Source organism: Carex rostrata, chromosome 14, assembly GCF_964058835.1.
Source record: "Carex rostrata chromosome 14, lpCarRost1.2, whole genome shotgun sequence".
Classification (NCBI taxonomy): domain Eukaryota; kingdom Viridiplantae; phylum Streptophyta; class Magnoliopsida; order Poales; family Cyperaceae; genus Carex; species Carex rostrata.
In genome coordinates, this window is record NC_135931.1 from 9,967,687 (window position 1) to 9,991,382 (window position 23,696).

General features: G+C 36.2%; 5 protein-coding genes across 7 annotated transcripts in view; 3 read left to right on the top strand and 2 right to left on the bottom strand.

Annotated features, from left to right (window-relative positions):
• The window catches only part of LOC144565104 ((DL)-glycerol-3-phosphatase 2-like), a 69,275-nt gene extending 46,358 nt beyond the window's left edge, over positions 1-22,917 (top strand). The window contains exons 2-7 of one of the 2 annotated variants that reach the window (XR_013514837.1): positions 19,459-19,532; positions 20,536-20,760; positions 21,420-21,480; positions 21,552-21,699; positions 21,794-21,949; positions 22,594-22,734. Coding sequence is in view for 1 of the 2 variants with exons in the window: in XM_078314749.1 (XP_078170875.1) it covers positions 19,478-19,532; positions 20,536-20,760; positions 21,420-21,480; positions 21,552-21,699; positions 21,794-21,870; positions 22,594-22,717 (690 nt within the window). In the remaining variant the exon portion in view is untranslated. Of the gene's footprint in view, positions 1-19,458; positions 19,533-20,535; positions 20,761-21,419; positions 21,481-21,551; positions 21,700-21,793; positions 21,950-22,593 lie in introns of both variants that reach the window. The other variant, XM_078314749.1, reaches the window with a different exon arrangement.
• Positions 1,451-5,951, top strand: LOC144565875 (Syntaxin/t-SNARE family protein). Of its 2 annotated transcripts, none has more exons than XM_078315731.1 (5): positions 1,451-1,743; positions 2,339-2,453; positions 4,042-4,557; positions 4,911-5,147; positions 5,712-5,951. In XM_078315731.1, the coding sequence occupies exons 1-4, from the start codon at positions 1,661-1,663 to the stop codon at positions 5,103-5,105; spliced, it is 909 nt and encodes a 302-aa protein (XP_078171857.1). In that variant the 5' UTR covers positions 1,451-1,660; the 3' UTR covers positions 5,106-5,147; positions 5,712-5,951. The 2 variants fall into 2 exon arrangements, with proteins under 2 accessions (XP_078171857.1, XP_078171856.1); XM_078315730.1 differs by having other exon boundaries at positions 1,452-1,743; positions 4,911-5,088.
• On the bottom strand, positions 6,140-6,682 carry LOC144565846 (histone H4). Its single transcript, XM_078315693.1, has one exon. It carries the CDS (start codon positions 6,602-6,604, stop codon positions 6,293-6,295), a length of 312 nt encoding a protein of 103 aa, XP_078171819.1. The 5' UTR covers positions 6,605-6,682; the 3' UTR covers positions 6,140-6,292.
• LOC144565102 (muniscin carboxy-terminal mu-like domain protein) lies at positions 12,851-17,022 on the top strand. Its single transcript, XM_078314747.1, has 4 exons — positions 12,851-13,307; positions 14,229-14,420; positions 14,856-15,123; positions 15,518-17,022. The coding sequence occupies exons 1-4, from the start codon at positions 13,059-13,061 to the stop codon at positions 16,759-16,761; spliced, it is 1,953 nt and encodes a 650-aa protein (XP_078170873.1). The 5' UTR covers positions 12,851-13,058; the 3' UTR covers positions 16,762-17,022.
• On the bottom strand, positions 17,876-18,875 carry LOC144565531 (uncharacterized). Its single transcript, XM_078315323.1, has 2 exons — positions 18,420-18,875; positions 17,876-18,297 (listed from the first exon to the last, which is right to left on the bottom strand). Exons 1-2 carry the CDS (start codon positions 18,687-18,689, stop codon positions 18,061-18,063), a joined length of 507 nt encoding a protein of 168 aa, XP_078171449.1. The 5' UTR covers positions 18,690-18,875; the 3' UTR covers positions 17,876-18,060.
• Positions 22,918-23,696: the final 779 nt, after the last annotated feature.

The following is a 23,696-nucleotide window of genomic DNA, read 5'->3' on the forward strand; positions in this document are numbered from 1 at the left end:
TTCATAATTTGGTTAATAATTTTCTGCAACCGAATTTTGGCCTGAACTTCCAACCCCTGACTCTCTACGAATTCTGCATGCAAAAACTTCGCATACTGATTTGCCGGACCTCATAACCTGCGCGATAAGGCCTCTCAATGCCCCGTCATCTCCCAATGCGATTCTGACATACTTTCCTACTTGAACCAATCTGACCATTATTTCTAATTCCCAGCGATTCCTATTGTAATCACTCACTTCATAAATAAAGTGATTGCAACTGCTCAAATGAGAAATTTTCATCAACCCAATAAGTATTTACTGGAGATTTGGAGTAACGTACCCCATTCTGGTAAAAAATAAATTTCTCTCCAAAATGTACTGAAATTCCAATAGGCATGGCCAATAAACTACATTCGTAAATGGTAAATATTTTGTTAGTTTACTTATTTCAATTGTGAATAGTTGTAAATAGTAGTGAACAGTCGTATATGAACAATAAAGACGTATATGCACAATAAATACGTATATGAACATTACATGAACAGTAAATATGTATACGATATGAACAGTAAATACGTATACGATATGAACAATAAATACGTAAATGAACTGTTGTAGAAAAAAAAATACCTTATTTAGCAGCTGAACAGTAACTACATCTCCTTTCTCCTCCTTCTCCTTCTCTCCTCCCCTCTTTCTCCTTCTCCTTTCTCCTTCTCTCTCGTCCTCTATGTGATCAGCTTAAACTACCCTATTTATAGTGCAAAAAAAAAGGCCGGATCATGAATTTTTTCCACATGGCGGAATAAACAATCCGGGCCGTGGAATTTTGTCCACGGGTTGGATATTTTTAAAAATCCCGCCGAACCCTAGTTATTTTTAATAAAATATTTTAAAAAATGAATAAAAATAAAAATGTCGGCCCTAGTTCTACTCTCATTAATGAGTATGGCTAGTATAACATCAGTGTCATTTCAGTTTATATAACATCAACTCTAAAACCTATCGAATTGACTTCAAACGGTGAATCCAAACCATTCAAACAGATCTACTTCATTAGTTGTGAGTTTACATGTAAAATTTATAATATTTTGAATTTATTTGGTATCAAGTCAAGCGGTCAAATGTGTGAGTTTTTAAGTTAATTTTAATACATTCATTTTTCAATTTTTGTACCGCTTGATTTGATACTAAAATAACTTGAAAATATAAAAAAATTACATGTAAACGCATCACTCATAAAGTAAATTAATTTAAATGGTTTGAATTAATTATTTAAAATATATTCAATAAATTTTAAAATTAATGTCATGTGACACGAATGTCATATGGACTCCTTATTAATTAGGCGCAGTGCCTTTCCTAGGTACACAAATTGGGCATTGGAAATATTTCCGCCTCCCACCAGCCTGTAATTGGCGCGGGATTTCACAGCCAGCCACCTCTGTCGGCTCATTATTTACCTTCTCTCTTGGTACACAAGAGAGAGAGAGATATCTTCTATACTGATTCTCTCTCTTTATCCCAATTAATCCTACGAAGTTGCATTCCTTCTGTTTTGCTTTGCTTTTGGTTGTATTCTTACTTGTCGGGTCCTTCGAGGAGGAGCGAAAAAAATTACTAAACCAAAGCTGAAGAAAACTCCAGTAAGAGCTAATTTGATTTTTAAAAATTCTTTATGGCGGTGGTGAGTAGCTTCGATCAGTGGGAACAAGATGTATTTTTTTCAGCAGCTGAGGAAGTGCAAGAGTCAGCTGATGTGTTAGTAATATTTATTTTATTAAATCTGTGTTCTTTTGGTTAATTTTGATGATAATTTTGATACTTGGAGTTCTCAAAAAAAGGAAGATAATTATAAAAGCTTTAATCTAGGGGCATATCGTATTATTTCTTGGAAGATTGTAGATTTTGTCATTTGAGGTTTCTAGTTGGAAGATACAGTGAAAATGTTGCTTGTTTTGGGAATTTTAGCAATAGGGATTTGTAGTACTTATTTTATTTTCTGTTGAGGTAATTCAAATAGGACCTTGTCTGGCCAATTTAGTTGTCATCTTCATTTGAGATGAATTTGGTTCGTAGTTCTTCAAATTTCCTATTTTTACGAAATACAGAAATTAAATCAGCAGTTTGAACTGTCCATATCATGGAATAAAAAATTGGGATACTACGCTGCCATTTTTTAATATTTCTGAAATTTTCAAATTAACAAAGTGTCATATTTAGATGAGAGAATTTAGTAGTTCACGGTTTTCTTATGCTCAAAGGTCAAGAGTTTATAGTGCATGTTAGTCTTTCTCTTATTGTAATAAATGATTGTATTATATCGTAAACAAACATTTATGTATTTCAATTTCAGAATGGAATCATTGTATAGAACTTGGCATCACGATTGTACCAGTGGAATCTGCTCCAAGGACTCAGAAGAATTGCAAAGGGAGCTACGAGCAGCATTAGGTACTGCTAAGTGGCAGGTACACTCAAAATATTTAAGCATATACCCTCCAAAACCTTTTTTTTTTACTTTGATCAGGCAACAGAATCAAATTAGGTTTTGTCCATATGGATGAAAATATGCTCTTCAATAAGCCATTTCTCGAAATTAACTTTGTATGCCCGTACTTTGATCAACGAAGGCAGAAAAAAATAATTGTTAAAGACCAGAGAGTTTTTATTCTTTCAGTTAAAGTTTTTCAACGTAACCCCCTCTGGTGTAAATTCTAAATAATCATTAGTTTAGTACTAAATCATTGAAGCATATGTATGCAAAATGCTAGTACCAGCTTAATATTTCGTTTGCCTAAATTAAAGAAAGATATTTGAAATACTGTAGCCTGTTTATGCAAATTTTATATTCTTCATTTTTAAGAGAAATATTAGAAACATTGGAGCTAATCTATGCAAAGAGTAGAACTAGGGTGTTCTTAAGCTCACCAAAGTGTTTGGTGAGCTTAACTCCAAAATTCATCAAATCAGCTTCAAATGACGAATCCGAACCGTTGAAATCCGTCTACCTTACAAGTGATCCATCTACATTTGAAAATTTTAAACATTCGAATTAATTTAGTATAAAGTCAAGCGATCAAAAAATGAATGCACTAAAATTAATTTATTAACCTTCTAATTTTGACCGATTGACTTTATATTAAATTAATTCGAATGTTTAAAATTTTCACATGTGCATCACTCGTAAGGTAGGCGGGTTCCAACAGTTTGGATTCGTAATTTGAAACTGATTTGATGGGTTTTGGAGTTAAGCTCACCAAACACTTTGGTGAGCTTAAGAACACCCTAGTTCTACTCCTATGGAAATTTCATTTTGTTCAACTAAAGAGAGTAGTGTGGGAAAAATGGCACGACAGAGCCGGCTCCGTCACGGAACGGCACGATACGTGTTACTGTTCCGTGCTGTGACTCGTGTGTCATGTGCCGTGATCACCCCTTAACATTTTGGTCACGGCACGCGAAAGATTCAGTCACGGCATGGCACGTAATGCGAGTCACGTATAATTAGGACCGTTAGGTCTTAATCAAATGGTGAATCTTGAATAAACTAACTTAAATTATGAAAAAATAGTTAACGCGAGAAATGTGACCAGTTACGTTTGGATATGGCGCTGTGACTCGCGTGCCGTGACCACCCCTTGACATTCTGTTCACGGCACGGCACAGATCACTGTTCACTTAGTCACGGCACGTTTTTTCCACTCTAAAAGAGAGTATCTCTAATAATTTAGCATAGGGAGGGAGGAGACTTCACGGGATTCTACTTTTCTTGACTAAGTGTAATTTTTAGTTCGTAAAATCTGTTGCACATATTGCTAAACCAGATCCTCTGGTCTTGTAAATACATTTCTTATTAATGCAATCGTTAGTGGGCAACTATCCCCTAACCTTCAGAAAATATAAATTAGCATAGGGATTTTGTTTCAGAACCTACTTCACATAGGCACCCCTTAATAGGAGTACTTCTTAAATGAATATATATACTGAAAAGGGGAAGAACTATCTTATTAAAAGCTTCGGCTTTTTTTAGTATTTATATTTATACTTCGTTTTCAGTTGGAACAATTTCAGCAAGCAATTGCTGCAAGTCATGAAAAATATCCATCAGAAGAGAATGCAATTTCTAGACGCAAGCAATTCATATCAGCAATAAAGGACCAAATCAAAAGAGTAGAAATGTCAGTAGCTAGTAATCTCGCAAAAGAAGGAAAGCCGACTTTTACTTGGGTTAAATTGGAAGAAGGAGACAGAGACGACTTTGTTTCCTTTCTCTCTTCAGACTCACCATCCACTAGAAAACCAGATAGAGCCACAGAGCCCCCAAAGGAGGTTCCTTGTAAGAGAGAGAAAGAGGCCATTATTCAAATTGAGAGTTTGAATGGAGAGCATGAGGTGACACATAATTGTCACAGGGCAAGTTCAAATGGCTTTTCAAGAGGATTTGAAGCACAAGCAAGGGTTAAATTGTGTAAGAACAGTATTTTAAGGGTGAAGGATGAAGAATCAATGCACAAGCTGAAGAATTCATTTCCAAATCATTTGAACTTGAAAGGAATTTCTTTTATCTCAAAGGTATTATTTTCTAAGAAGAACACTGTACCAATTATTAGTTTTCACCGGTAACAGCTGTTTGTACCAAAACCAACCATAAGTATCAACAATTTTGAAATGCTGGCAGGCACTAGCCACTACTGGTACTGACCAGTATGAACCTGTAGCTAGTAGGGATTGATATGTACCAGTATGGGTTTGCCCTAGTTGTATTGCACCAACCGGTAAAGTACCATAATTTAAAGGCATGTCAATTATGCATGAATAATAAAACCAACTCAGAACCGACCACATGTAATTGCATTGCATTAACCAATATCCTGCTGTAAGTTCCAAACTTACTCATATACATAAACTTGTCAATATTTGAGCAGAACTTTCCTGGACTGAGCGAAAGGAGTAGAGGCTGTTTTTATAGATTGAAAGAGAACCTGAAAAGTTCAAATTTGCAACTGAATTACGTTAGAGGTGACCGGATCATTAAACAAAATTCACAACTAAGCCGGTCAATTCGAGCCACTTTTTTTCTTCTGATGAGCATTGTTCTTATCGGTGAGTTGTATACTTGACTGAGTCCCAAAATAATGTCCTCGTGAAAGATGGCAAATAAGGTAGAACAGTATGTTGGTTTTAGAAACTTTAGCATGTTGAGTTATAAACTTTTACTAGATCACGGGGTTTCTGTTGTTTGTGAAACTGGTATACATAGCTGTTTGACATGACAACTATTCCAATAAGAAAAAAAAAGTTCAAAGCTCATTCAAGTCTCCTACCAACCTGATTTGATCTTTCTTGTTTCTAATCATCTTAGTATACCGGGGATTTGACAAAGGTGCTAAATTCAATTATTTACTGTGTTTTGGCCCAACGAAACTAACAATAAATCAGCAGTGGACTTTTTTTACCTGATGCACCCTTTCTAAATTGAGTTGACACCACTCATATTAGTAAATAGCAAGCTTTCCTGAGATAGCCAAACACGAGCCACCTACCCAAGCTAATACAAGAAAGGAATTATACGGTTCCTTATGCAATCTTCCTTTTCAAAAAGGGTAGAATAGAGATGCTTGTATGAAACTCCTTTCGAGAAATAACAACCTTAACAAGGTTAATGCCTTTTCATTATTCTTTGGCTTCCCAATCTTTTTTCTTAAAAATTTGTTGTTCTTTTGCAGTGCCATTTGTTATTTATGCAACCTGATCGAGTAATGTTCAATCAGTGCAAGTTGAAGCCAGTTCTAGCTAGACAGTGGGAGACCTAATTTGATCTGTCTTTTATTATGCTCATATTGATGTATTATATATAGATATAAAAATAAAATATAGAAATTAAGAGAGTTAACAGTTCAAATTAATAGTTATTATAACACGATTGTATGATTCTTCCCATCCGCGGCAATGTCACTTTTTTTCTCATTCAATTTGCTAGTTGACGTTCGATATTTCAAATTTTGAAGTGAAAACACTGGTAAATCCGACCAACATAATGTATTAATTAAAGAATTGAGGCATCACTGGGGTGTTTTACTTCAGGTGTTCGCTCCCTCCGATCCTAATCCGTGCGAATCGAAGCAGTTAATCGAATCGAAAAAAAATGAACGTATAGCAAAAAAATTAGGCATTTCATTTCACCTTGTAAACACAGCGCTGCATCAAGCACAAACATTAGTTGAATCGAAACCGATAACAAACCTAATTACATGTACGACAAACACGAGCCACCTACCCAAACTAATACAGAACCCTAACCCTAGATCTAACCACCAAACCCGTAGAGAGTCCTCCCCTGGCGCTTGAGAGCATAAACCACATCCATGGCCGTCACAGTCTTCCTCCTCGCATGCTCTGTGTAGGTCACAGCGTCACGAATCACATTCTCGAGAAAGATCTTGAGCACGCCACGTGTCTCCTCGTAGATCAATCCACTGATGCGCTTAACACCACCACGCCGGGCCAGCCGTCGGATTGCGGGCTTGGTGATGCCCTGGATGTTGTCTCTCAGCACCTTCCTGTGCCGTTTAGCACCGCCTTTCCCCAAACCCTTGCCTCCCTTCCCACGGCCCGACATGGTCGATGTTAATTTTAAGTTGAGTTCGAATTAGGGATTTCGTTATTGGGAGGGCTTGAAAAAGAAATTTATGGGGAGAGACTTTATAAGATGGTTGAAAAAAATTGGAGCGTTCGATTCAGGGGCGATCCGTGGGACGGTCGAAATTTTTGTATTTGCCGTTGGATCAGAAAAGGTAGCATTTGATTGGTGCAAACGAGCACATACGGATCGAGGTCATTTATACATGGGTTCGCTTTGTTTTAAGTTTTAACCAGGAGAGGTCTCGTATCCGCTGCGTTCGATTGAAGCGCGATCCGTGGGAGGGTTGAGTTATTGGATATTGGCCGTTAGATCAGAAAATCTAGCATTTGATTGGTGTAACTGTGTAAGCAGAGGCACTTGATTCATTGATTGGTATAAGATGTCCTTTGCCAGTGACTGCGGTCTGCGGTGACTTTTACCACCCGTATAATTACCCAACTGGTCCATTTGACATAGGAATTCAGATCCTCTCATCCTCCCCGTACCGTAATACGAAATCTTTATTTTATAATTACTGAATCTGGACCGTTTTTTTTTAACTTGGCACGAATCTCAAAGCCCAATAATACTGTCCCTGCATTCTCGAATTCCAAAGCGGTTGGAAGTTAATCTCAACCGTAAAGTGAGGGGAATCTTTTATAGTAATAAGAGGACCTTCGTCATAGGATCAGAAACTGAAGCAATCCCGTTATAGATTAGAACCAGGATTTTTTTTTTTCGAACAGAAGATTGGAGGTAGAGGTGTCTTGTCAGAAAATTAGAAAGATGTAGTAATCTGATATTTAAATATCTACGCATACACATACAAATATAATTTTTAATTATATGTATTTAAATAATAGAATATATATCACGCTGATTAATTCAATATAAAGTATGGCTAATATAACATCAGTGTCATTTCACTCTATATAACACCAATTCCAAAATCTATCAAATCGAATTCAAATGGTGAATCCAAACCGTTCAAACCGATCTACTTCATTAGTTGTGCGTTTACATGTAAAATTTATAAGCTTTTGAGTTTATTTGGTATCAAGTCAAGCGGTCAAATGTGTGAGTTTTTAAGTTAATTTTAATACATTCATTTTTCAATTTTTTTGCCGCTTAATTTGATAGTAAAATAACTCGAAAATATAAAAAGTTTGCATGTAAACGCATCACTCATAAAGTAAATTGGTTTGAACTTGAAGAGTATGACTAATATAACATCGGTGTCATTTCAGTCTGTATAACACTAATTCCAAAACCTATCAAATCGAGTTCAAATAGTGAATCCAAACCGTTCAAACCGATCTACTTTCATTAGTTGTGCGTTTACATGTAAAATTTATAAGTTTTTGAGTTTATATATGAGGGTTCCAATACCTCATGTTTTTTATAACTCATCATACTTTATATTTTATAACTTCGTTTTTCAAATTCAAATTGTCCATCCGAACTACTCAATATGATATCCATACTAAAATATATTTGGGGATGGAATTTTATAATTTTTGGAAAAAATTTACTATTTTTAAGATAGATAAAAATCAATGTTTTTAGACCATTCAAAAATAGTGATTTTGTATCTATCTTAAAAAATAGTAAAAAAAAATTATAAAATTATAAAATTTATTCTCAAAAATATTTTACTATGGATATCATGTTCAGCGGCTCGAATCAGTAATTTGGACTTTAAAAACGAAGATATAAAATATGAGGTATGAAGTATTTTGGCCTTCTCCTTTACAGATGTAAAACTATCAAGCAATTCACATGTAAAGTCGAGATTTAGCTCATCATTAGTTTCTGACGCTATCATGATATATGGTATCCGAAACTAATGATCAGCTAAATCTCCACACCGTGAAATAAGAGAGAATAATAGAGATGACGGATAAGAGAGAAACTAAAGAAGGGGCATGAGTTAAATTGGATTTAGGGGAATTTTTTTGATAAACTATAAATAATTAAAAACATTTAATGGAACCAATATGATTACTTTTTTTTTTTTAAAAACCATAAGGACCGGACGGTCCGTCCGGTCTCACAATTAGCTTAATTTTTTTTTTGTATTAAAATATTAGAAATGTTGAATATATTTCTTTGAAAATAGATGAAATACAATATAATTTGATTTATTAGAAAGACTGCAACAAATAACCTGGATCAATATTTTTCAGATCGGGTTTTTCGCGACTGTAAGAAAAATTAATATATTTCTTTATGTGTTATTGGAAAAAAATAAAAATGCTTAGATTATGAGTTATTGATCCCGGTTCAAAAGTCACTTTTAGGTAATCCAGAAAATATTGTGATCCTTCTAGGACATTTAATTTATAAAAAGTTGTATCTATTTTGAGAATTCTTTTTGAATAATAATCATTAAATAACTTAAAGTTTTTATTTTATTTTTAAAAATAGATACAACTTTTCATAAATTAAATGTACTAAAAGAATCACAATATTTTCTGGATTATCTAGAAGTGACTTTTGAACCGGGATCAATAACTCAGAATCTAAGCATTTTTATTTTTTTCCAATAACACATAAAGAAATATATTAATTTTTCTTACAGCCGCAAAAAAACCCGATCTGAAAAATATTGATCCGAGTTATTTGTTGCAGTCTTTCTAATAAATCAAATTATATTGTATTTCATCTATTTTCAAAGAAATATATTCAACATTTCTAATATTTTAATACAAAAAATAAAAAATTTGAGACCGAACGGTCCGTCCGGTCTGAGGAAAAAGTGATTGTGAGACCGGACGGACCGTCCAGTCTTTATGGTTTTTAAAAAAAAAGTAATCATATTGGTTCCGTAAAATTCATTTAATTATTTATGATTTATAAAAAAAATTCGATTTAAGGTGCAAAAGGTGAAAATGCATGTATAATGGGAAGACGTCTCTTCAAGAAATTAACTTGACAAGATTGATTGAGAAAAAGAGAACAAAAACTACACAATTGTCTCTCTGAATCCGACTACATTGTTGTACGGTAAAAAAAATGAACATAAATAGTTTCGATTTGAAGCTGTTTAATCGGAAGCATGTACTAACGATAAGAATTGATTTTCTAGAAGAGAAAAAACATTCATTATCTATGTTGAATTTTAACAAAAATTGTGATTTCATAGTTGTAGAATAAAGGGAAAAAAATTAAACTGAAAAACAAATACACCAAAGAAAGATAATGTTTGGAGAAAGCAATTGTATACCTCGTCAAAGTTTACGGTGGAAAAAGACCAATCGATTTAACCCGAAATTTTTATTTATACCATAATAAAAAAATAAACCAAAACACTATCGTTATGGAAGAATTCTATATCTACCGTATCGGACCGCTAAGTCAATATGCAGCTTTATTTTTGGAGGCTACAGATTGACTTGGCAGCTCCTCAAAAAACCCAAAATTATACTTATCGGGTACACTTTTTAAAAAAAAAACTTATCGGATACACAATTATAACTCAATTTTTATAACTATGTTTATTAAAATCTATTATAATTATAAAATTGATTGACACAGCATTGAAATATTTTTCCTAAGCTAATTAAAATTTCATTTGGCACAATTCAAAGTGGGACTGTTCTTAACTAATTAGTAAATCAAAGTCAAAACTTAGATAAAAAATTTAACCGAAATATAATTATTGAATAATAAAAGGCACAAAAAGTTCGACCAACCCATTTTCTTAAAATTGTAATAATAGATCACACCGTCAGATCTTTATTGTTCTATCCCTCTTTTTCATTTTATTAAGGAAATAAAGTATCGTGGATCTAAAAAAAAAAATAGGCAGGATCGATCAAATCTCATAAGAAATCGGTTCAAGAATCATACTAACTCGGACAATAGTAGACACTACATCGAACAAGAGAAAAACATATTGAACAATTAATACTGAATCAAAGTAAAATAATTCAAATCAAACGGGTAGGCAAAATCTTTACATTTATCTGTCAATACTTGTGAATATTAAATAGTTTAGTGATCAGAACTCCAACTTTTACTCAAAATAAAAAATAAAAACTTTTTTTTTTCTTCCATTCTCAGTCATGCGTACAACATATGATTCTTATTTATTTTTACATTTGACGCTCCCTTCCTCCATTTTGATAAGAACATTGTAAATTTGAACATGTAATTTCAGTCCAATCAAAACTCACCGAGTGAGCTATATTATCCTTCTTCCTTCTCAGTCTCTCTTTTTATTATTTTCTTTCAATAACACATGAAAATGCAGTGTGTTTTCTATAGATATTCGGTCTCGCTTCGTTTTTTCAACCAACGCACTTGTGCTGAAGACAAATGCTTGATGACTCAATACATCTCTATCTAAGCATGAAAAACCGACGAATTCATATTAGTATGTACCAGTTCTCTGTTTTTGTTTTTTTCTTGCTTGCTTGTATACATGAGACCTACTTGTAATATATTTGTATTAGTAGGGACTAAGAGATGTACTAATACGGATTGACATGTGCCAGTTGTCTGTTTTTCTGTGTAGGTACGCTGTAATATCAACTTTAAACTAATTAGTAATAACCAACTGAACTGTACTGTACTTCTTCTCGTGTTTCTCTTCTAAAGAACGAATTTGATAACACGCAAAAAGAGTTTGCCTTTGAAAGATGAGGATTTCTCATAAATTAAAATCACACAAAAACTCGGAAAATAAAATCGAGAAATAATTACGGACGTAATGCATTTAAACACTGCGGAGCTGCAAATAAATGTTGGTCCAAAATTTTAAAATCGATTTCTTTTAACACACAAATCTAACTATAGCAGTATCTCTAATTTTTTTTATCCGTAGCAATATGAAAAAAATTAAATTCACAATACACACAAACACAACATGTGCTTGTGTTTTTCTCTTGATAAAACGTAAGCTAAAAAAAATATAATCCGTGCTTGCGTTGTTCATTATATTATATGTGTGCAATGTTTCAAAATTTCTTATGAATCCTATTCTTTTTTTGTTCATGATGCTTAAATAAAAAAAAAAAAATCGGCTGTACCTGGAGTCCTGGACTGATCTGCTGCCGCTAGCATCTCTAACGACTAGTGTAGTAATGTTCGGTCTATTCGGCCGAATATTCATATTCGGTTTCAATCCGAATAGAAAATCTATATTCGGTCCAAATATGCGGTTTAGGGCATATTACCGGTTTAGAGTATATTAACCGTGATAAAAATACTGATTTAGAGTGTATTAATTTTATACTACATATAATCGGTTTAGAGTATATTAACAGTGGCTTATTTTACATATTATCTTGTTTATATATATATATAAAGAGAGAGAGTGTGTAACTAATATGCATTCGGTAGCATATGGGCCGATATGCATAGGGTCCAAATATGAAATTTCAAAATTCAAAAGTCGATCTGAACCGTTCATCTTGTTCTCCATATTAATATGTGCTTGGAGACCAAATTTTATATTTTTCTGAATTTTTTTACTATTTATTAAGCCACTTTGAAAATTGTTGATCCAACGGTGGCTTAACAAACAGTAAAATCAACAGCCACCGTTGGATCAACAATTTTCAAAGTGGCTTAATAAATAGTAAAATAATTCATAAAAATGTAAAATTTGGTCTCCAAGCACATATTAATATGGAGAACAAGATGAATGGTTCAGATCGACTTTTTAAATTTTGAAATTTTAAACTTGGACCGTATGTATATCGGCCCATATGCTACCGAATGCATATTAGTCACTCTCACTCTCTCTCTCTCTCTCTCTATATATATATATATATGAATTCTCATTTAAAATTCGAATATATAAGTTGCATAAAAATCTGCATATGTGGCATGCGTGAACCGAATATTAAAACACTGTAACAACAGACTTGCCGAGTTCGAATCTTTGGGTTTTCGAATCTGTGATAATCTATCCGAAGTGGAGAGCACACATCTCGAGAGATGAATTCGAATCACGAAGCAATCTCGAACGACGGATTCGAATCAGACGGTCCCGATAGAAAACCCAAAGATTGAGTTACTTTAGGGGATCCGGACCCAGACTTGCCAACGAGAGATTAGGATGTCAAATTTCAGGAAATAAATCTTTGTTGAGATTCTGACTCCAGACGTTGATCTTTGTTGAGATTCGGGCACGAAGAGCATTATTCCTTGATATTCACGCACGTAAAACTTTGAAAGGTTGGGATAAGAATAACAGGGTCTGTGATCCCTTTGGAATAACAACAGATTTATATCTCAAAATTTCAACGCTAAACCACTCCCAGTCAATTTCCAATTACCGGACCACCGACTGCATCAACATCCGCGCTTGCACGAATCTGAAAAATACAGTAGTTACACCGGAGTGACGTAGGTCCCTGTCCTCTTCCTTCCTCTGTTCTCTAGATCTAACCTCCCTTTTTCGCTTCTCTCCTTTCTCTCGATCTCAGCCCGTTTCTCTCCGATGGCGTGCCTAGCGCTATCGCTCCAGCCGACTAATGGCCCGGATATAATGTTACAAACTCGCGAGTGGTTCCCTCCTTCCCGTGCGCTCGCTGCTCTCTCTGCCTTCCGTCTCACTCGCCTCTCTCATTCATCCCACCGAACCACCGCCGCCTCCTCCTCTGCATCCGCATCAACGCAGCCCCACCCGAGCTCCGACGATCTCGATTCCTCTCTCGGCGACGATCCCCTCGCGGCTTCCAGCGGCCAGGTTTGACAAATTTTCCTCCATTTTGTTTTGTCAAAGAATAGTGATATCTCTTAAGGGATCACCGAGTTTAGAATCACGTGGATAAGATTAAAGCCCTCTTTTCCTCAACGCACTCGTCTAAGCAGCACTACTGTCAAATTCAGTACATTTTGCCTGTTTTGGCGGCTTTTCATAATACTGAACTTAATTCTTCAAGTTCATTAATGTATTAGTGGCTGCTGAGTAGATCACGACAGTAGAAAAAATAATTATATCAGAATAAGGAAGAAGTTAGAAGTGAACCGAGTTGCAATGTGGTTAAATACAAATGGAAGTTGCAAATTATGGTGATATGGTAAGAGTCAGTTTTACTGGGATTGAACCAGGAATTCATGTTCCATACTGGTTTCATTGAGGTTAGATGTAAAACTGATCAGTTAAAACAATCAACCCAGCTGATATGAATGAAGTTCACATGGATTAAATCCTAATTAACTGCCTAATTGCATATGAAAGGTGTTTTCTGTTTTTTTTTTAAATGTCCTGTCTACTAAATAAAACTGGCCATGTGCAACTTAGATTAGATATAAGTTTCAACAGAATTGTAGAAACACGTGAAAGGGTACACCTGAACTGGTGTCATTATTTATTCAGAAGATCCAATTTTCTATAGTTGTAGTGCACAAGGATAGTTGTGCAGAACTCAGTACTCATCTATAAAGGATAATATAAACTGAATTAAATTTTTTCGTGGTTGCAAATGCAAATGAAAGCTGATCCTCTTGTTTCTGTAATGTTTAACAAATGAGATAAATAATAAAGGTCATATGAATGAAACCTACTTCACCGCACATTCACATGGTATTTTTAAAATATGACTTCCTGATTTAGGACAACTAAGTTGGATTAACTTATTTGACTTTCATTTTGTTTTGAAACCAGGTGACTGTTGGTGTGGAGTCAAAATACCGAGTAATCTATCGGCTTGTGAACTCAATTTATGTACTCGGCGTAACAACAGCGGATGATCAGGCACGCGCCGCCACTAATGCTTTTGATTGTATCAACACAGTCAACCAAGCTGTGGCGGTCGTCGTTGCTGCGTGCCGTGGGGTTGATGTCACCCCTGAAAAGGTGGATTTTGTTTCTATTTTATCATGTCTATAAATTTAGACCAGACTACCTGGTTTGTTGGAAATTCACTCTTATCATGTCAAACAGAAGAACCGACTATTCTGGTTTGTAGACCTCTTTATTGTAAATTCAAATGAATTTGGTCGACATCACCCTGGGCTAATAGCTGATAAAGCATAACTATTGTGACTAGAAGGCTCAGTCCAGCAAAAATCGACAATTTGCTGACTAATAACACATCACTTCCATCTTCTGCTTCTTCTCTGTCATCGTCCTCTTCTTCCTCTATATTTCTCTGCACAGAATTTAATGATAATAGGCTCTTGTTGGGTATTGAACTTGGGACCTCTTGCTCCCAAACAATGCTAAATAACAGATTCCTCCAAAATGTCAACTTAGAAAAGATTAACTATCTGAGTTTTATGCTTATAACAGGTGCATCGGAAGTACCCTGAGGTGTACTTGGCGCTGGATATTGTCCTACGCGGAGCTGCAGGGTCTGTCAGATTGGCTGCAATTCTGTCATCTATCCATGGAGACAACATTTCAAAGCTTGTTTCGTCTGCACCTGATGCCGAGTCTCGTGTCAGAGGTGCTGATCAATGGTCAGCTCAGATGGAGGCACTTTCGGCTGAGAGGCGGGCCACACTTGAATCATTCTCTGGGGCTACTTTTGAGCTCCCTGCAGAGACGCTTGCTGCTGGTATGTCAAATCTGTTAGTTCCAGTTTTGCAGCATGCTAACATATTCAGTGGGGGAAAAGAAAACAATCTTTCTATTCTTTTTCCCCCTTTTTTGCTTAGGAACCATATTTCCTTTTAAACCGTGAAATTGTAATTCTTATAAGGTAGCAACTGCAAATTTTGTTTTTCATTGCTGTTGGTCAAATTCTAGGAAACAGAATGTGTATTCAGTGATTTTACTAATCATTATACATTAATAGATAAGCGAAAAAAGAAACTTAAATATTTGATGATCTCTGTATTCTTGGATTAAATTTGGACTTTTAAAATGCAAAACATCAGCATGTCAAGTAATAACTTACCTGACACAAATGCATCCTGTGATTTTGATGCCGTTATCTTATACCTTGATAGGTGATGAGGTTGCTGTTGCTATAGCACCTGCAGTTGCAACAGAGGACCAGACACAGAAAGATCAACTCCCTCAATCAACTGATGAATCGACTGAAGAGAAAGACCCATTTGCAGCCAGTGAAAAGCTAAACAAGCCTGAAGAAGCCCTAGTTGGTGGTTTCAAGAAAATAAAGGATCCCACAGCAGATCCGACAGCTTCCTTGGTCGGGCTAGAGGTCACCGCTCTGCCTCCGGCTGAGGCCACCAAACCTACCTTTGTAAGTGTTGAGGGTTTTGAGGGTGACTATGGTGGTATTGAATTCGGTCAAGAAGAAGCCTCCCTTAACGACGCCTTCGAAGGGTTCAATACTGCCTTCGGAGGTGGTCTTGATGCCTCAGAATTCGTGACCACAACAAAAATCAAACCCAAGGGTCCAGGCTTAACGGGTCTGGAGTTACTGGCAACGGGACCCGGTGGGCCTGCTCCAGCTGTGGCTGCCGGGTCCCAGCTTGACGGCTTAATGGCTGCACAGGCAGCTACGGAGATGACAACTCCAGAAATGTATATCCATGAAGAAATCAATGCAGAGTTCAAGGAGTCACTTCTTTCGCGGGTTGGGCTGAAGGGCACGGTTTATTTGCGAACCCTGCCACCCAAAAAGGCTGCAGGGAAGGAGACTGAATTCTCCTTCAGGCTCGAGGGCACGTCTGTAATTAAACGTGCTGCCTTGTTGAACTCGACTGTTAGCAGTCTTGAGAACAATTTGTTCCATGTGCGAACTGGATCCAAGGAGGAACCGATACCTGTTCTGAAGTTTAGCCTGCAACCAAAGCTTACCCCATTGCCTCTGAGGGTGCGGTTATTAAAGCGTCACAGTGGGACCCTCTTGTCAGTGATGATACAGTATGCGTCTAACCCAACCCTGCCTTCACCTCTGACAAATGTCACATTTGCTGTAAAGCTGCCTGTGGATCCCTCACTGTTAAATGTTTCACCTAAGGCAGTTTTGAGCAGAGAGGAGAGGGAGCTGAGGTGGCACATACCGGATATACCGCTCAAAGGACCTGCTGGCCGGTTGCGGGCCCGCATGCCAGTTGACCAGGACTCCAGTGAGGGAGAGTTGGATGTTGTTGGTATGGTGAGGTTTTCAGGTCAGAGCCTAATGACCTTGTCCGGTGTCTCGATCCGACCTGCTAGTGAGTCAGTTGTGCAATTCACCGAGGTTAGCCATACCTATTCTACCGGGAACTATTTGTATCTTTAATTTGGTTTCTGATTGGAGGTGATTATTCTTTTAAAAAATTTCTTTGGTTCTCTGTTTTTTTTTTTTTTTTTTTTGAGGGTGCATTCTTGTTGTATGTAGAGGGGTTGGTATTAGGAGATAGTGCTTGTGATTCTCTGTTTTTGTTTTGTTCCCTCCTTTTGTTTCGTTTAGTATGAATTGTGAGTGATGCTTTTTCTCAGTGTTGAATTTTCTGTACCATTGTATAAGAAATTAATATCACAAAATATAGTGCTCGTCATCTTTTATGGTAATTCGTTGCACTGTTTAGATAGTTGTCAAGGAGCCTATTTTTTTTCGTTGGCGGTAATTTCCTGATCAAGTGTGCACAAACACACACACACACACCTAAACCTGTATACATAACCTACAAAAGCACCCGTCACAGGCATGCACTAATGCGCACAGATATGTGCATATTTATGTGGATTTGGACACTTGCTGAATTTATTAAGCGGGAATCCTCAAGGTACAAAGTGAAGGTATGTACATTTCTATCATGTTATACTGACATGGGCATAATATATATCCGGGGTATCGTATTGATAGTAATACACAAAAACGATAGAAGATTTTGCAGCGCTTGGTAGTAATATTCTGTATCCAGACATCACTAGCAAGTTGACAAAGATAAAGAGTCAAGATACTAGTATGAATGCTTTTGGTCCCCGGTAAAATCATTAACGCTTGCAGCACACTCTACAAAGAAGTCATATAATATAATGATTGCTGTTTGTGTAGAATGGCACAGGCTGATAGCTGATAGGCCATAGCATCATGTGATGGCATCTCATTGTTAACCTTTCTAATGTTCATGATTTCTTGCCTTCGTCTTTTTGAACATTTGTCTGGTTGCATTCGGATCGTCTTTTACTTTTCATGTTCTCCTTTAATCTTTTCAATCCAATAAGATACGTATTATAGTATACTAGTAAGATGAAAAGTCGAAACAGTATCTGTCAGTCCGATTTAATGAAGTTTTGATTGAACCAGATAATCATGTTGAAATTGCTCACAATTTGGTGAAAAAGATATAACTGGAATATTGGATTGACACGTAACAGTATAACAAGAAAATTGAGTCAACAAAGATACATTGGAAATAAATAATTGTATATGTAATATTTTATGTAATCTTAATCAATGGCACGGACATATCATTTCACAAGAGGAGAACATGAAACGTGAACTGTTTGTTAAGAGAATAGGTTTACTAAAATACTTCAAGCTAGAACTTAGAAATTAAGCTCCTTGAATTTTCTATTAAATATCTGTTGTACTCTAGACCATGCTCATGGGCACAGTAGCAGCCACGGCAACACTCTCCACTGCACGGCAACTAAGTGATCGGATCAGGCTCCACCCAGCTGAGCTCCTTCGTGTCTCCAAGACCGGGCTCAACAATTTCCTCTTGGCACGCCTTTTGATATCTCTCACATCCATTTCTGGTAATGGTGCTCGGACCAGCCCGAATACAAGCCGGTACCACCTTGGCCGAGCCTTTCTCGGCAAATCCATCTGTTTACACTAATTTGTTCAAAATTCTTAGCGAAAGATGACAACATACAATTTAACAACGAAAAAGAAATATGATGCCAGATCATGAGAAATTATGAGACTTTAGTTTATCTTAACATCACCTCTTGTGGCAGCTTGAGGCATTTTGGCCTCTCGGCATTGGAAGGAAGCAGTCTACCGGCGAGAAATAATTCATCGGCAATACAAGGTACCAATGGCATTTTGCAAGAGGGATTGTGAAAGGAGAACTCAAATTCATTTGGGCTAAAAGAATAGTTTTGATCACCAGAAACGGTAGGAGACCTAGTTGGATCATAACCGTCAGAGTCCAAATGGGTGGCCGTGATCGGGAGGTCGGAAAGAGAAGGAGATGGAGAATGAAGTTGGAACATTTTTCGGAAGAGAACAACTGTTTTTTATAATCTTTCTATCACAAGCCAGTAGGCAAAGACTGCAAGAGGAGCAACTAATCTTTGTATAAAAAAATTGTACATAAATAGCGAGGCAGAGAGGGGTGGTGGTTTCCTATTTCTACAGAAGAACATAGAGAAAGCTAGACTGGACTATGTTTCCTTTTCGAAATCAATAGCTAAGCAGGTTTTGGAAGGTTCTGACATACCTTTTGTACGTCATGTTTCTATTTATTACCGTAAGAAAGAAACAAGCAGAACGGGAAATGATATTATATTATTACAAATGATACTAAGAACGATTTTTCACCTACTTTAATACTCTCAAGCCACATCTTTTATCTATTCACTTTCTTTATATCAAATACGACTATAAATATGTCGGAAAAGGTCTTATCAAATATGAGAGAGAACTTTATTCCAACCCGGTCAATATTATGAAAATTATCAAGTCAGTCCATTATCCAATACTGGTCTCGTGCAAGAACCATTTTTTTTTTTTTTTTTGGAAACATTTATTTATCTATAGTTCACAACCCTGATAGGATTGGGCCTGTTTTGGGCTGTCGGCCTAGACGAAAGAAACGCACAGAAAGAGGTGCTCGCTTTTGATTGTTAAAAGGTCCGCGTTGAGGGAACGCCCGTTAGCTTAAATAACCGAGAGAAAACATATACTCTTACCTTAAGATCTCGCTTCACAGCCACTATCAGAGTTTCAGGAAAAAAAAAGAAAAAAGAAAAAAGAAAAAAAGAGATCTCGCTTCACAGCCATGGCGACTCCGACCATTACACACGTGATCTTTGACATGGATGGTCTTCTCCTCGGTCTCTCTCTCCCTCCCATGTTTATTTTCTCCTATGAACTCGATACTTTGGTACTCCAAAGAATATTTTCAGTGGTCATTTAAGTCTTTTTATTATTTGATATTGAATTCATTGGGTCTTTCCATTTTCAGTTTCTATTTGGTAAAATTAATTTTTGTGGGCTCCTGCTTTAAATCTGAGGTCTAAGCTTGCCCCAAGTCTCGCTTAGATAAGAAACTATTCATGAATGCATTTGCTTCATTTTTGAGATTTAGATGGGGCTCGTCCTTGACACTTGAGAATATTTATTACAAACACATAACTTGTTTGGTATTGTCGATAATTACAAATTAATACAAATTGTCGTGTAACCTTCTAAACTGGTTTTGTATTACAGTCCTGTACCTGTCTATACTATACCATTAATTGGTAGTTTGGTACTGCAAAGCTTGGTACCGTTACTAGATATTGCAATATTTTTGCTTGGTTGGAACTTGAAATATTATATAAATGACAAATTAGAGCAGGTCTAGTGTGACACTTTAGTGGGTCAAGAAATACTGACTTATGACTTGAGCCACCCTAGTTGGGAAATAATATTTGGTCAGGTCAGGTGAAGCCAGGTCAATCCGACGCGTGGCATTTATAAATTATATATTTTTGGGGACATATTATGTTAAATACATTTGTTTTCTCATTCATTAACTAGTCATTGCTGCCTGCTTGAAAGTTCAACATTTTACTAAACAAAAGAATTAAATTAAGCATCAGTCTTGTCAGGTAGGACCTGGCCTGACCCGCAAGGGCCTGACACTGACCCAACCAATTAAGCTCTGTATGTGTCTGGCGAACCCATCTGGATCAGATTGAGGATTTCCAGCCCTAGTTCTAATCAATTCTTTTTTTGAGAGAAAAAACTTAAGACAAAAGATTAGAGGTTTCAATTATACAGAAGAAAACAATGGTAAACGGCAACCTATGATGAGAGGAAAAGCTAATTCTCGTGTTATATAATGCAACACAGATACGGAGGGTTTCTACACATTGGTACAGGAGAAGATACTGGAGAGGTATGGGAAGACGTTTGACTGGTCACTAAAAGCCCAGATGATGGGAAGAAAGGCCATTGAGTCAGCCCGAATTTTTGTAGAGGCATCAGGGCTAACAGGTCTTCTCTCTCCTGAGGCTTTTCTAGAAGAGCGAGAAAGTATGCTTCAAGAACTCTTCCCCTCATGCACCCTCTTACCAGGTACAGTATTTTGTTTGAGAAACATTTATGTAATATCAGCCGATCAGCGGCAGGTGGAATATTTCATGCTTTTCAGGTCATGCTTCTCAGAACCAGTCTCTGCTACAGTACTGGCAACTATGCGTCTAATCCAAATTGATATGTACCAAACTTGTGCTGAAGCAGGCAATTCATCATTTCTACTATCTGGCTTCACCTTTTGACCTGAGCAGGTTTTGGTCCAATACTTACCCCTAAGGCTTCTCAAAGCCAGTACGTAACCACTGGTAGCAGCTGACCAAGGTACAGGATTGAAATATGGTACATTATAACTGCAGTGGTACACACTATGTACCAGTTGGAATCTGATTTGTATTACAGTAATCAATCTATCAGTAAATTTAGAGTCCATATCCAATTCAGTTTCATTTGATCTGTAGTGTAATGTCCAGATACTTGTTGTACATAAAAAGAATTCAATTACTACCTGCAGTGAACCAGTAACGTCCAGTGCTTTTATGTACCATTACCATTAATTACCTCTTCATATTGACAGAGTGAGTTGATTCCTACTGGCGGTACATAAAAAGGATACAATCTGGGATTGGACTTAAAAGCACAAGTGTCGTCCATGTGTCTATACCCAACCTCTACTAATTTCTCTTTCCTATATGATACAGGAGTAGAACGGTTACTGAACCATCTTCATGCAAAGGGGATCCCGATGTGTGTGGCAACCGGGTAATCTTGCCTTCTCTCCTTTTCTTTCTCCATCTTTTTTTTCTTCATAATTAATCTTTTTGTCTTGTCAGATCTCATGCGAGGCACTTTTTGTTGAAGACTCAAAATCATGGTAAAATATTTTCCCTGATGCATCATGTGGTGAAGGGTGATGATCCTGAGGTGAAACAAGGGAAGCCATCCCCTGATGTGTTTCTTGCTGCTCTTAGAAGATTTGAGGTACTGAATAAAAAAAAATATATAAGAGATTCTGTTTTGATTGGCTGATAAATTATAGCTTTCCATTTATAAAGATTTTAACTTATTTGATCAGGGGAATGTAGATGCTAGTAGTTGTTTAGTATTTGAGGATGCTCCAACTGGGGTAGCTGCTGCTAAAAATGCTGGGATGTGAGTTTCTCTCTCTCTCCACCCCAGAAAAAGAATGAGCTAAACATATAAATATTTGCAAAAAGCAGCCGATTTTTTGGTATGTATAAGGAGCACCACAAGTAGAATGAGCAATGAAAGTGTATCAATAAATTCAGAAAATCACTACTTTGCCCTTTATGGTTCAATGATTTATCCATCACAATCATATATTTTTGTATGTACTTTAAATTCATATCCTTGTATACATTCTATCCTTCTTATTCTTCATCTCATATCTCTACACATCATTTGCACAGTTGAAATGACCATTAATAACATTTTGAGATAATAGAAGTAAAATCTGTTTAAAACACAAATTGTAGAGACAGAAAAGTTCTTTATCAGATTTTAGTGCCCATTAAAACTGTGAGGTTTGCAAGCACCAATATACATGGGTGTTTTTCTTCAAACAAGGACAAATGGTGGCTGTACTTCATAAATCAGCTGCATTTTTTGTTTTCATCTTTACTGGATTATTAAATGTCCCAATTTGCATTAGAGTACTCTTCTTCTTTTTGTTTGTATATGCTGTATTGCAGGTTCATTTTCTTTCCTTTTATTTTTTTTTTTTTTTTTGGGGTGAGATGGGGGAGTGGTTCTAAAGAAATATTTTGTAATCGAGTATGAAGCAAATTAAATGCAAAAGTTCTTTTGTTTGATTGAAATTATTAATGAAATTGCTACAAATGGAACAAACTGTAGGTCGGTGGTGATGGTACCAGATGCAGCACTGGATGTATCCTATCAGAAACAAGCCGACCAAGTTATTAGCTCTCTCCTGGAATTCCAGCCCCAATATTGGGGATTGCCTCCCTTTGAAGATTAATAATAAATACTAAATAGTGAATAAGAAATAAGCCAGTTCTCATTTCTTAGGTGATATTTTGTTGCCTGATTATTTTTTGGCTCATATATCAGTGAGCTAACTGACGTACTGAAAGCTCAGCTTATAATAAATTATACTTGGTAACATTTTCAATGATGGTTTTGTAATAATTAAGCTGTTCAGTAAAAGCATTAGCATCCTATCTAGCGTAAAATATCCAATTCAAATCTCCTGCCGCTTCTGTCCTCACAAATAAAGTATTAATATATTTTGGTGCAGTAAGCTGCAATGTAGCTTGAAATCGACCCACGCCTGTGCAGGCTGTGCTCAAGGTCAAAACCTGTGAGATAACCAGTTGCCACTGGGGAAAAAAAAACTCGTGCAATATTATGGTAAGCGAGAAGGAATTGGGCTGAGTTGAGTTAGACTTCGGCCGAGTCAATCACGAGTCGAGCCGAAATAGCTCATTAATAGTTTGTTTGTGATGTGAGCTGTACATAAACCAAAGATTTTCATCAATTGTAGTGTTGTGAATTATATGTAATCCCAAAAAAAAAAAAAAAAAAAAAATTCATCAGTGCGATCCTCGAGTAAATTAAAATTATAAAAAACTAAAAAAGTTATAATAGGAGTGCTTGAGTACTAAGAAAAAAAAAATCCTGTTCATTCGTATACATGTAGTTCACAACTTCCATCAGTTTTGCTCGAGTTATCTTTTTTTTTTCGAAATTTTCTTTCACGAGTTATGCTAATTATATTCATTTAACGAGTATTATGACCTTAAAAAAACTAGTATTATACTACAGGAGAAGGTATTTTCATACTAATCCGAAAATTATTATTTTATTCTTATTCTCATCTACCAATATCAATTACTCTATTCTTACACTAATTTTGGCACGATCCAAACGTACTGTCACCAAGATCCAATTGCACTAATCATTGATTCATTGTAATGTCAAGATCCAAACGTAGAGAT

Bases quoted from the DNA above. Each gene is read 5' to 3' on its own strand.
- LOC144565531 (XM_078315323.1), bottom strand. From the start codon at position 18,689: ATGTTCCAACTTCATTCTCCATCTCCTTCTCTTTCCGACCTCCCGATC. The intron at 18,298-18,419 runs GTGATGTTAAGA...TAGTGTAAACAG, and splicing joins GCCTCAAGCTGCCACAAGAG to ATGGATTTGCCGAGAAAGGC.
- LOC144565875 (XM_078315730.1), top strand. From the start codon at position 1,661: ATGGCGGTGGTGAGTAGCTTCGATCAGTGGGAACAAGATGTATTTTTT. The intron at 1,744-2,338 runs GTTAGTAATATT...TTTCAATTTCAG, and splicing joins GTGCAAGAGTCAGCTGATGT to AATGGAATCATTGTATAGAA. The intron at 5,089-5,711 runs GTGAGTTGTATA...GTTCTTTTGCAG, and splicing joins GATGAGCATTGTTCTTATCG to TGCCATTTGTTATTTATGCA.
- LOC144565102 (XM_078314747.1), top strand. From the start codon at position 13,059: ATGGCGTGCCTAGCGCTATCGCTCCAGCCGACTAATGGCCCGGATATA. The intron at 13,308-14,228 runs GTTTGACAAATT...TTTTGAAACCAG, and splicing joins TCGCGGCTTCCAGCGGCCAG to GTGACTGTTGGTGTGGAGTC. The intron at 14,421-14,855 runs GTGGATTTTGTT...TGCTTATAACAG, and splicing joins TTGATGTCACCCCTGAAAAG to GTGCATCGGAAGTACCCTGA.
- LOC144565846 (XM_078315693.1), bottom strand. From the start codon at position 6,604: ATGTCGGGCCGTGGGAAGGGAGGCAAGGGTTTGGGGAAAGGCGGTGCT.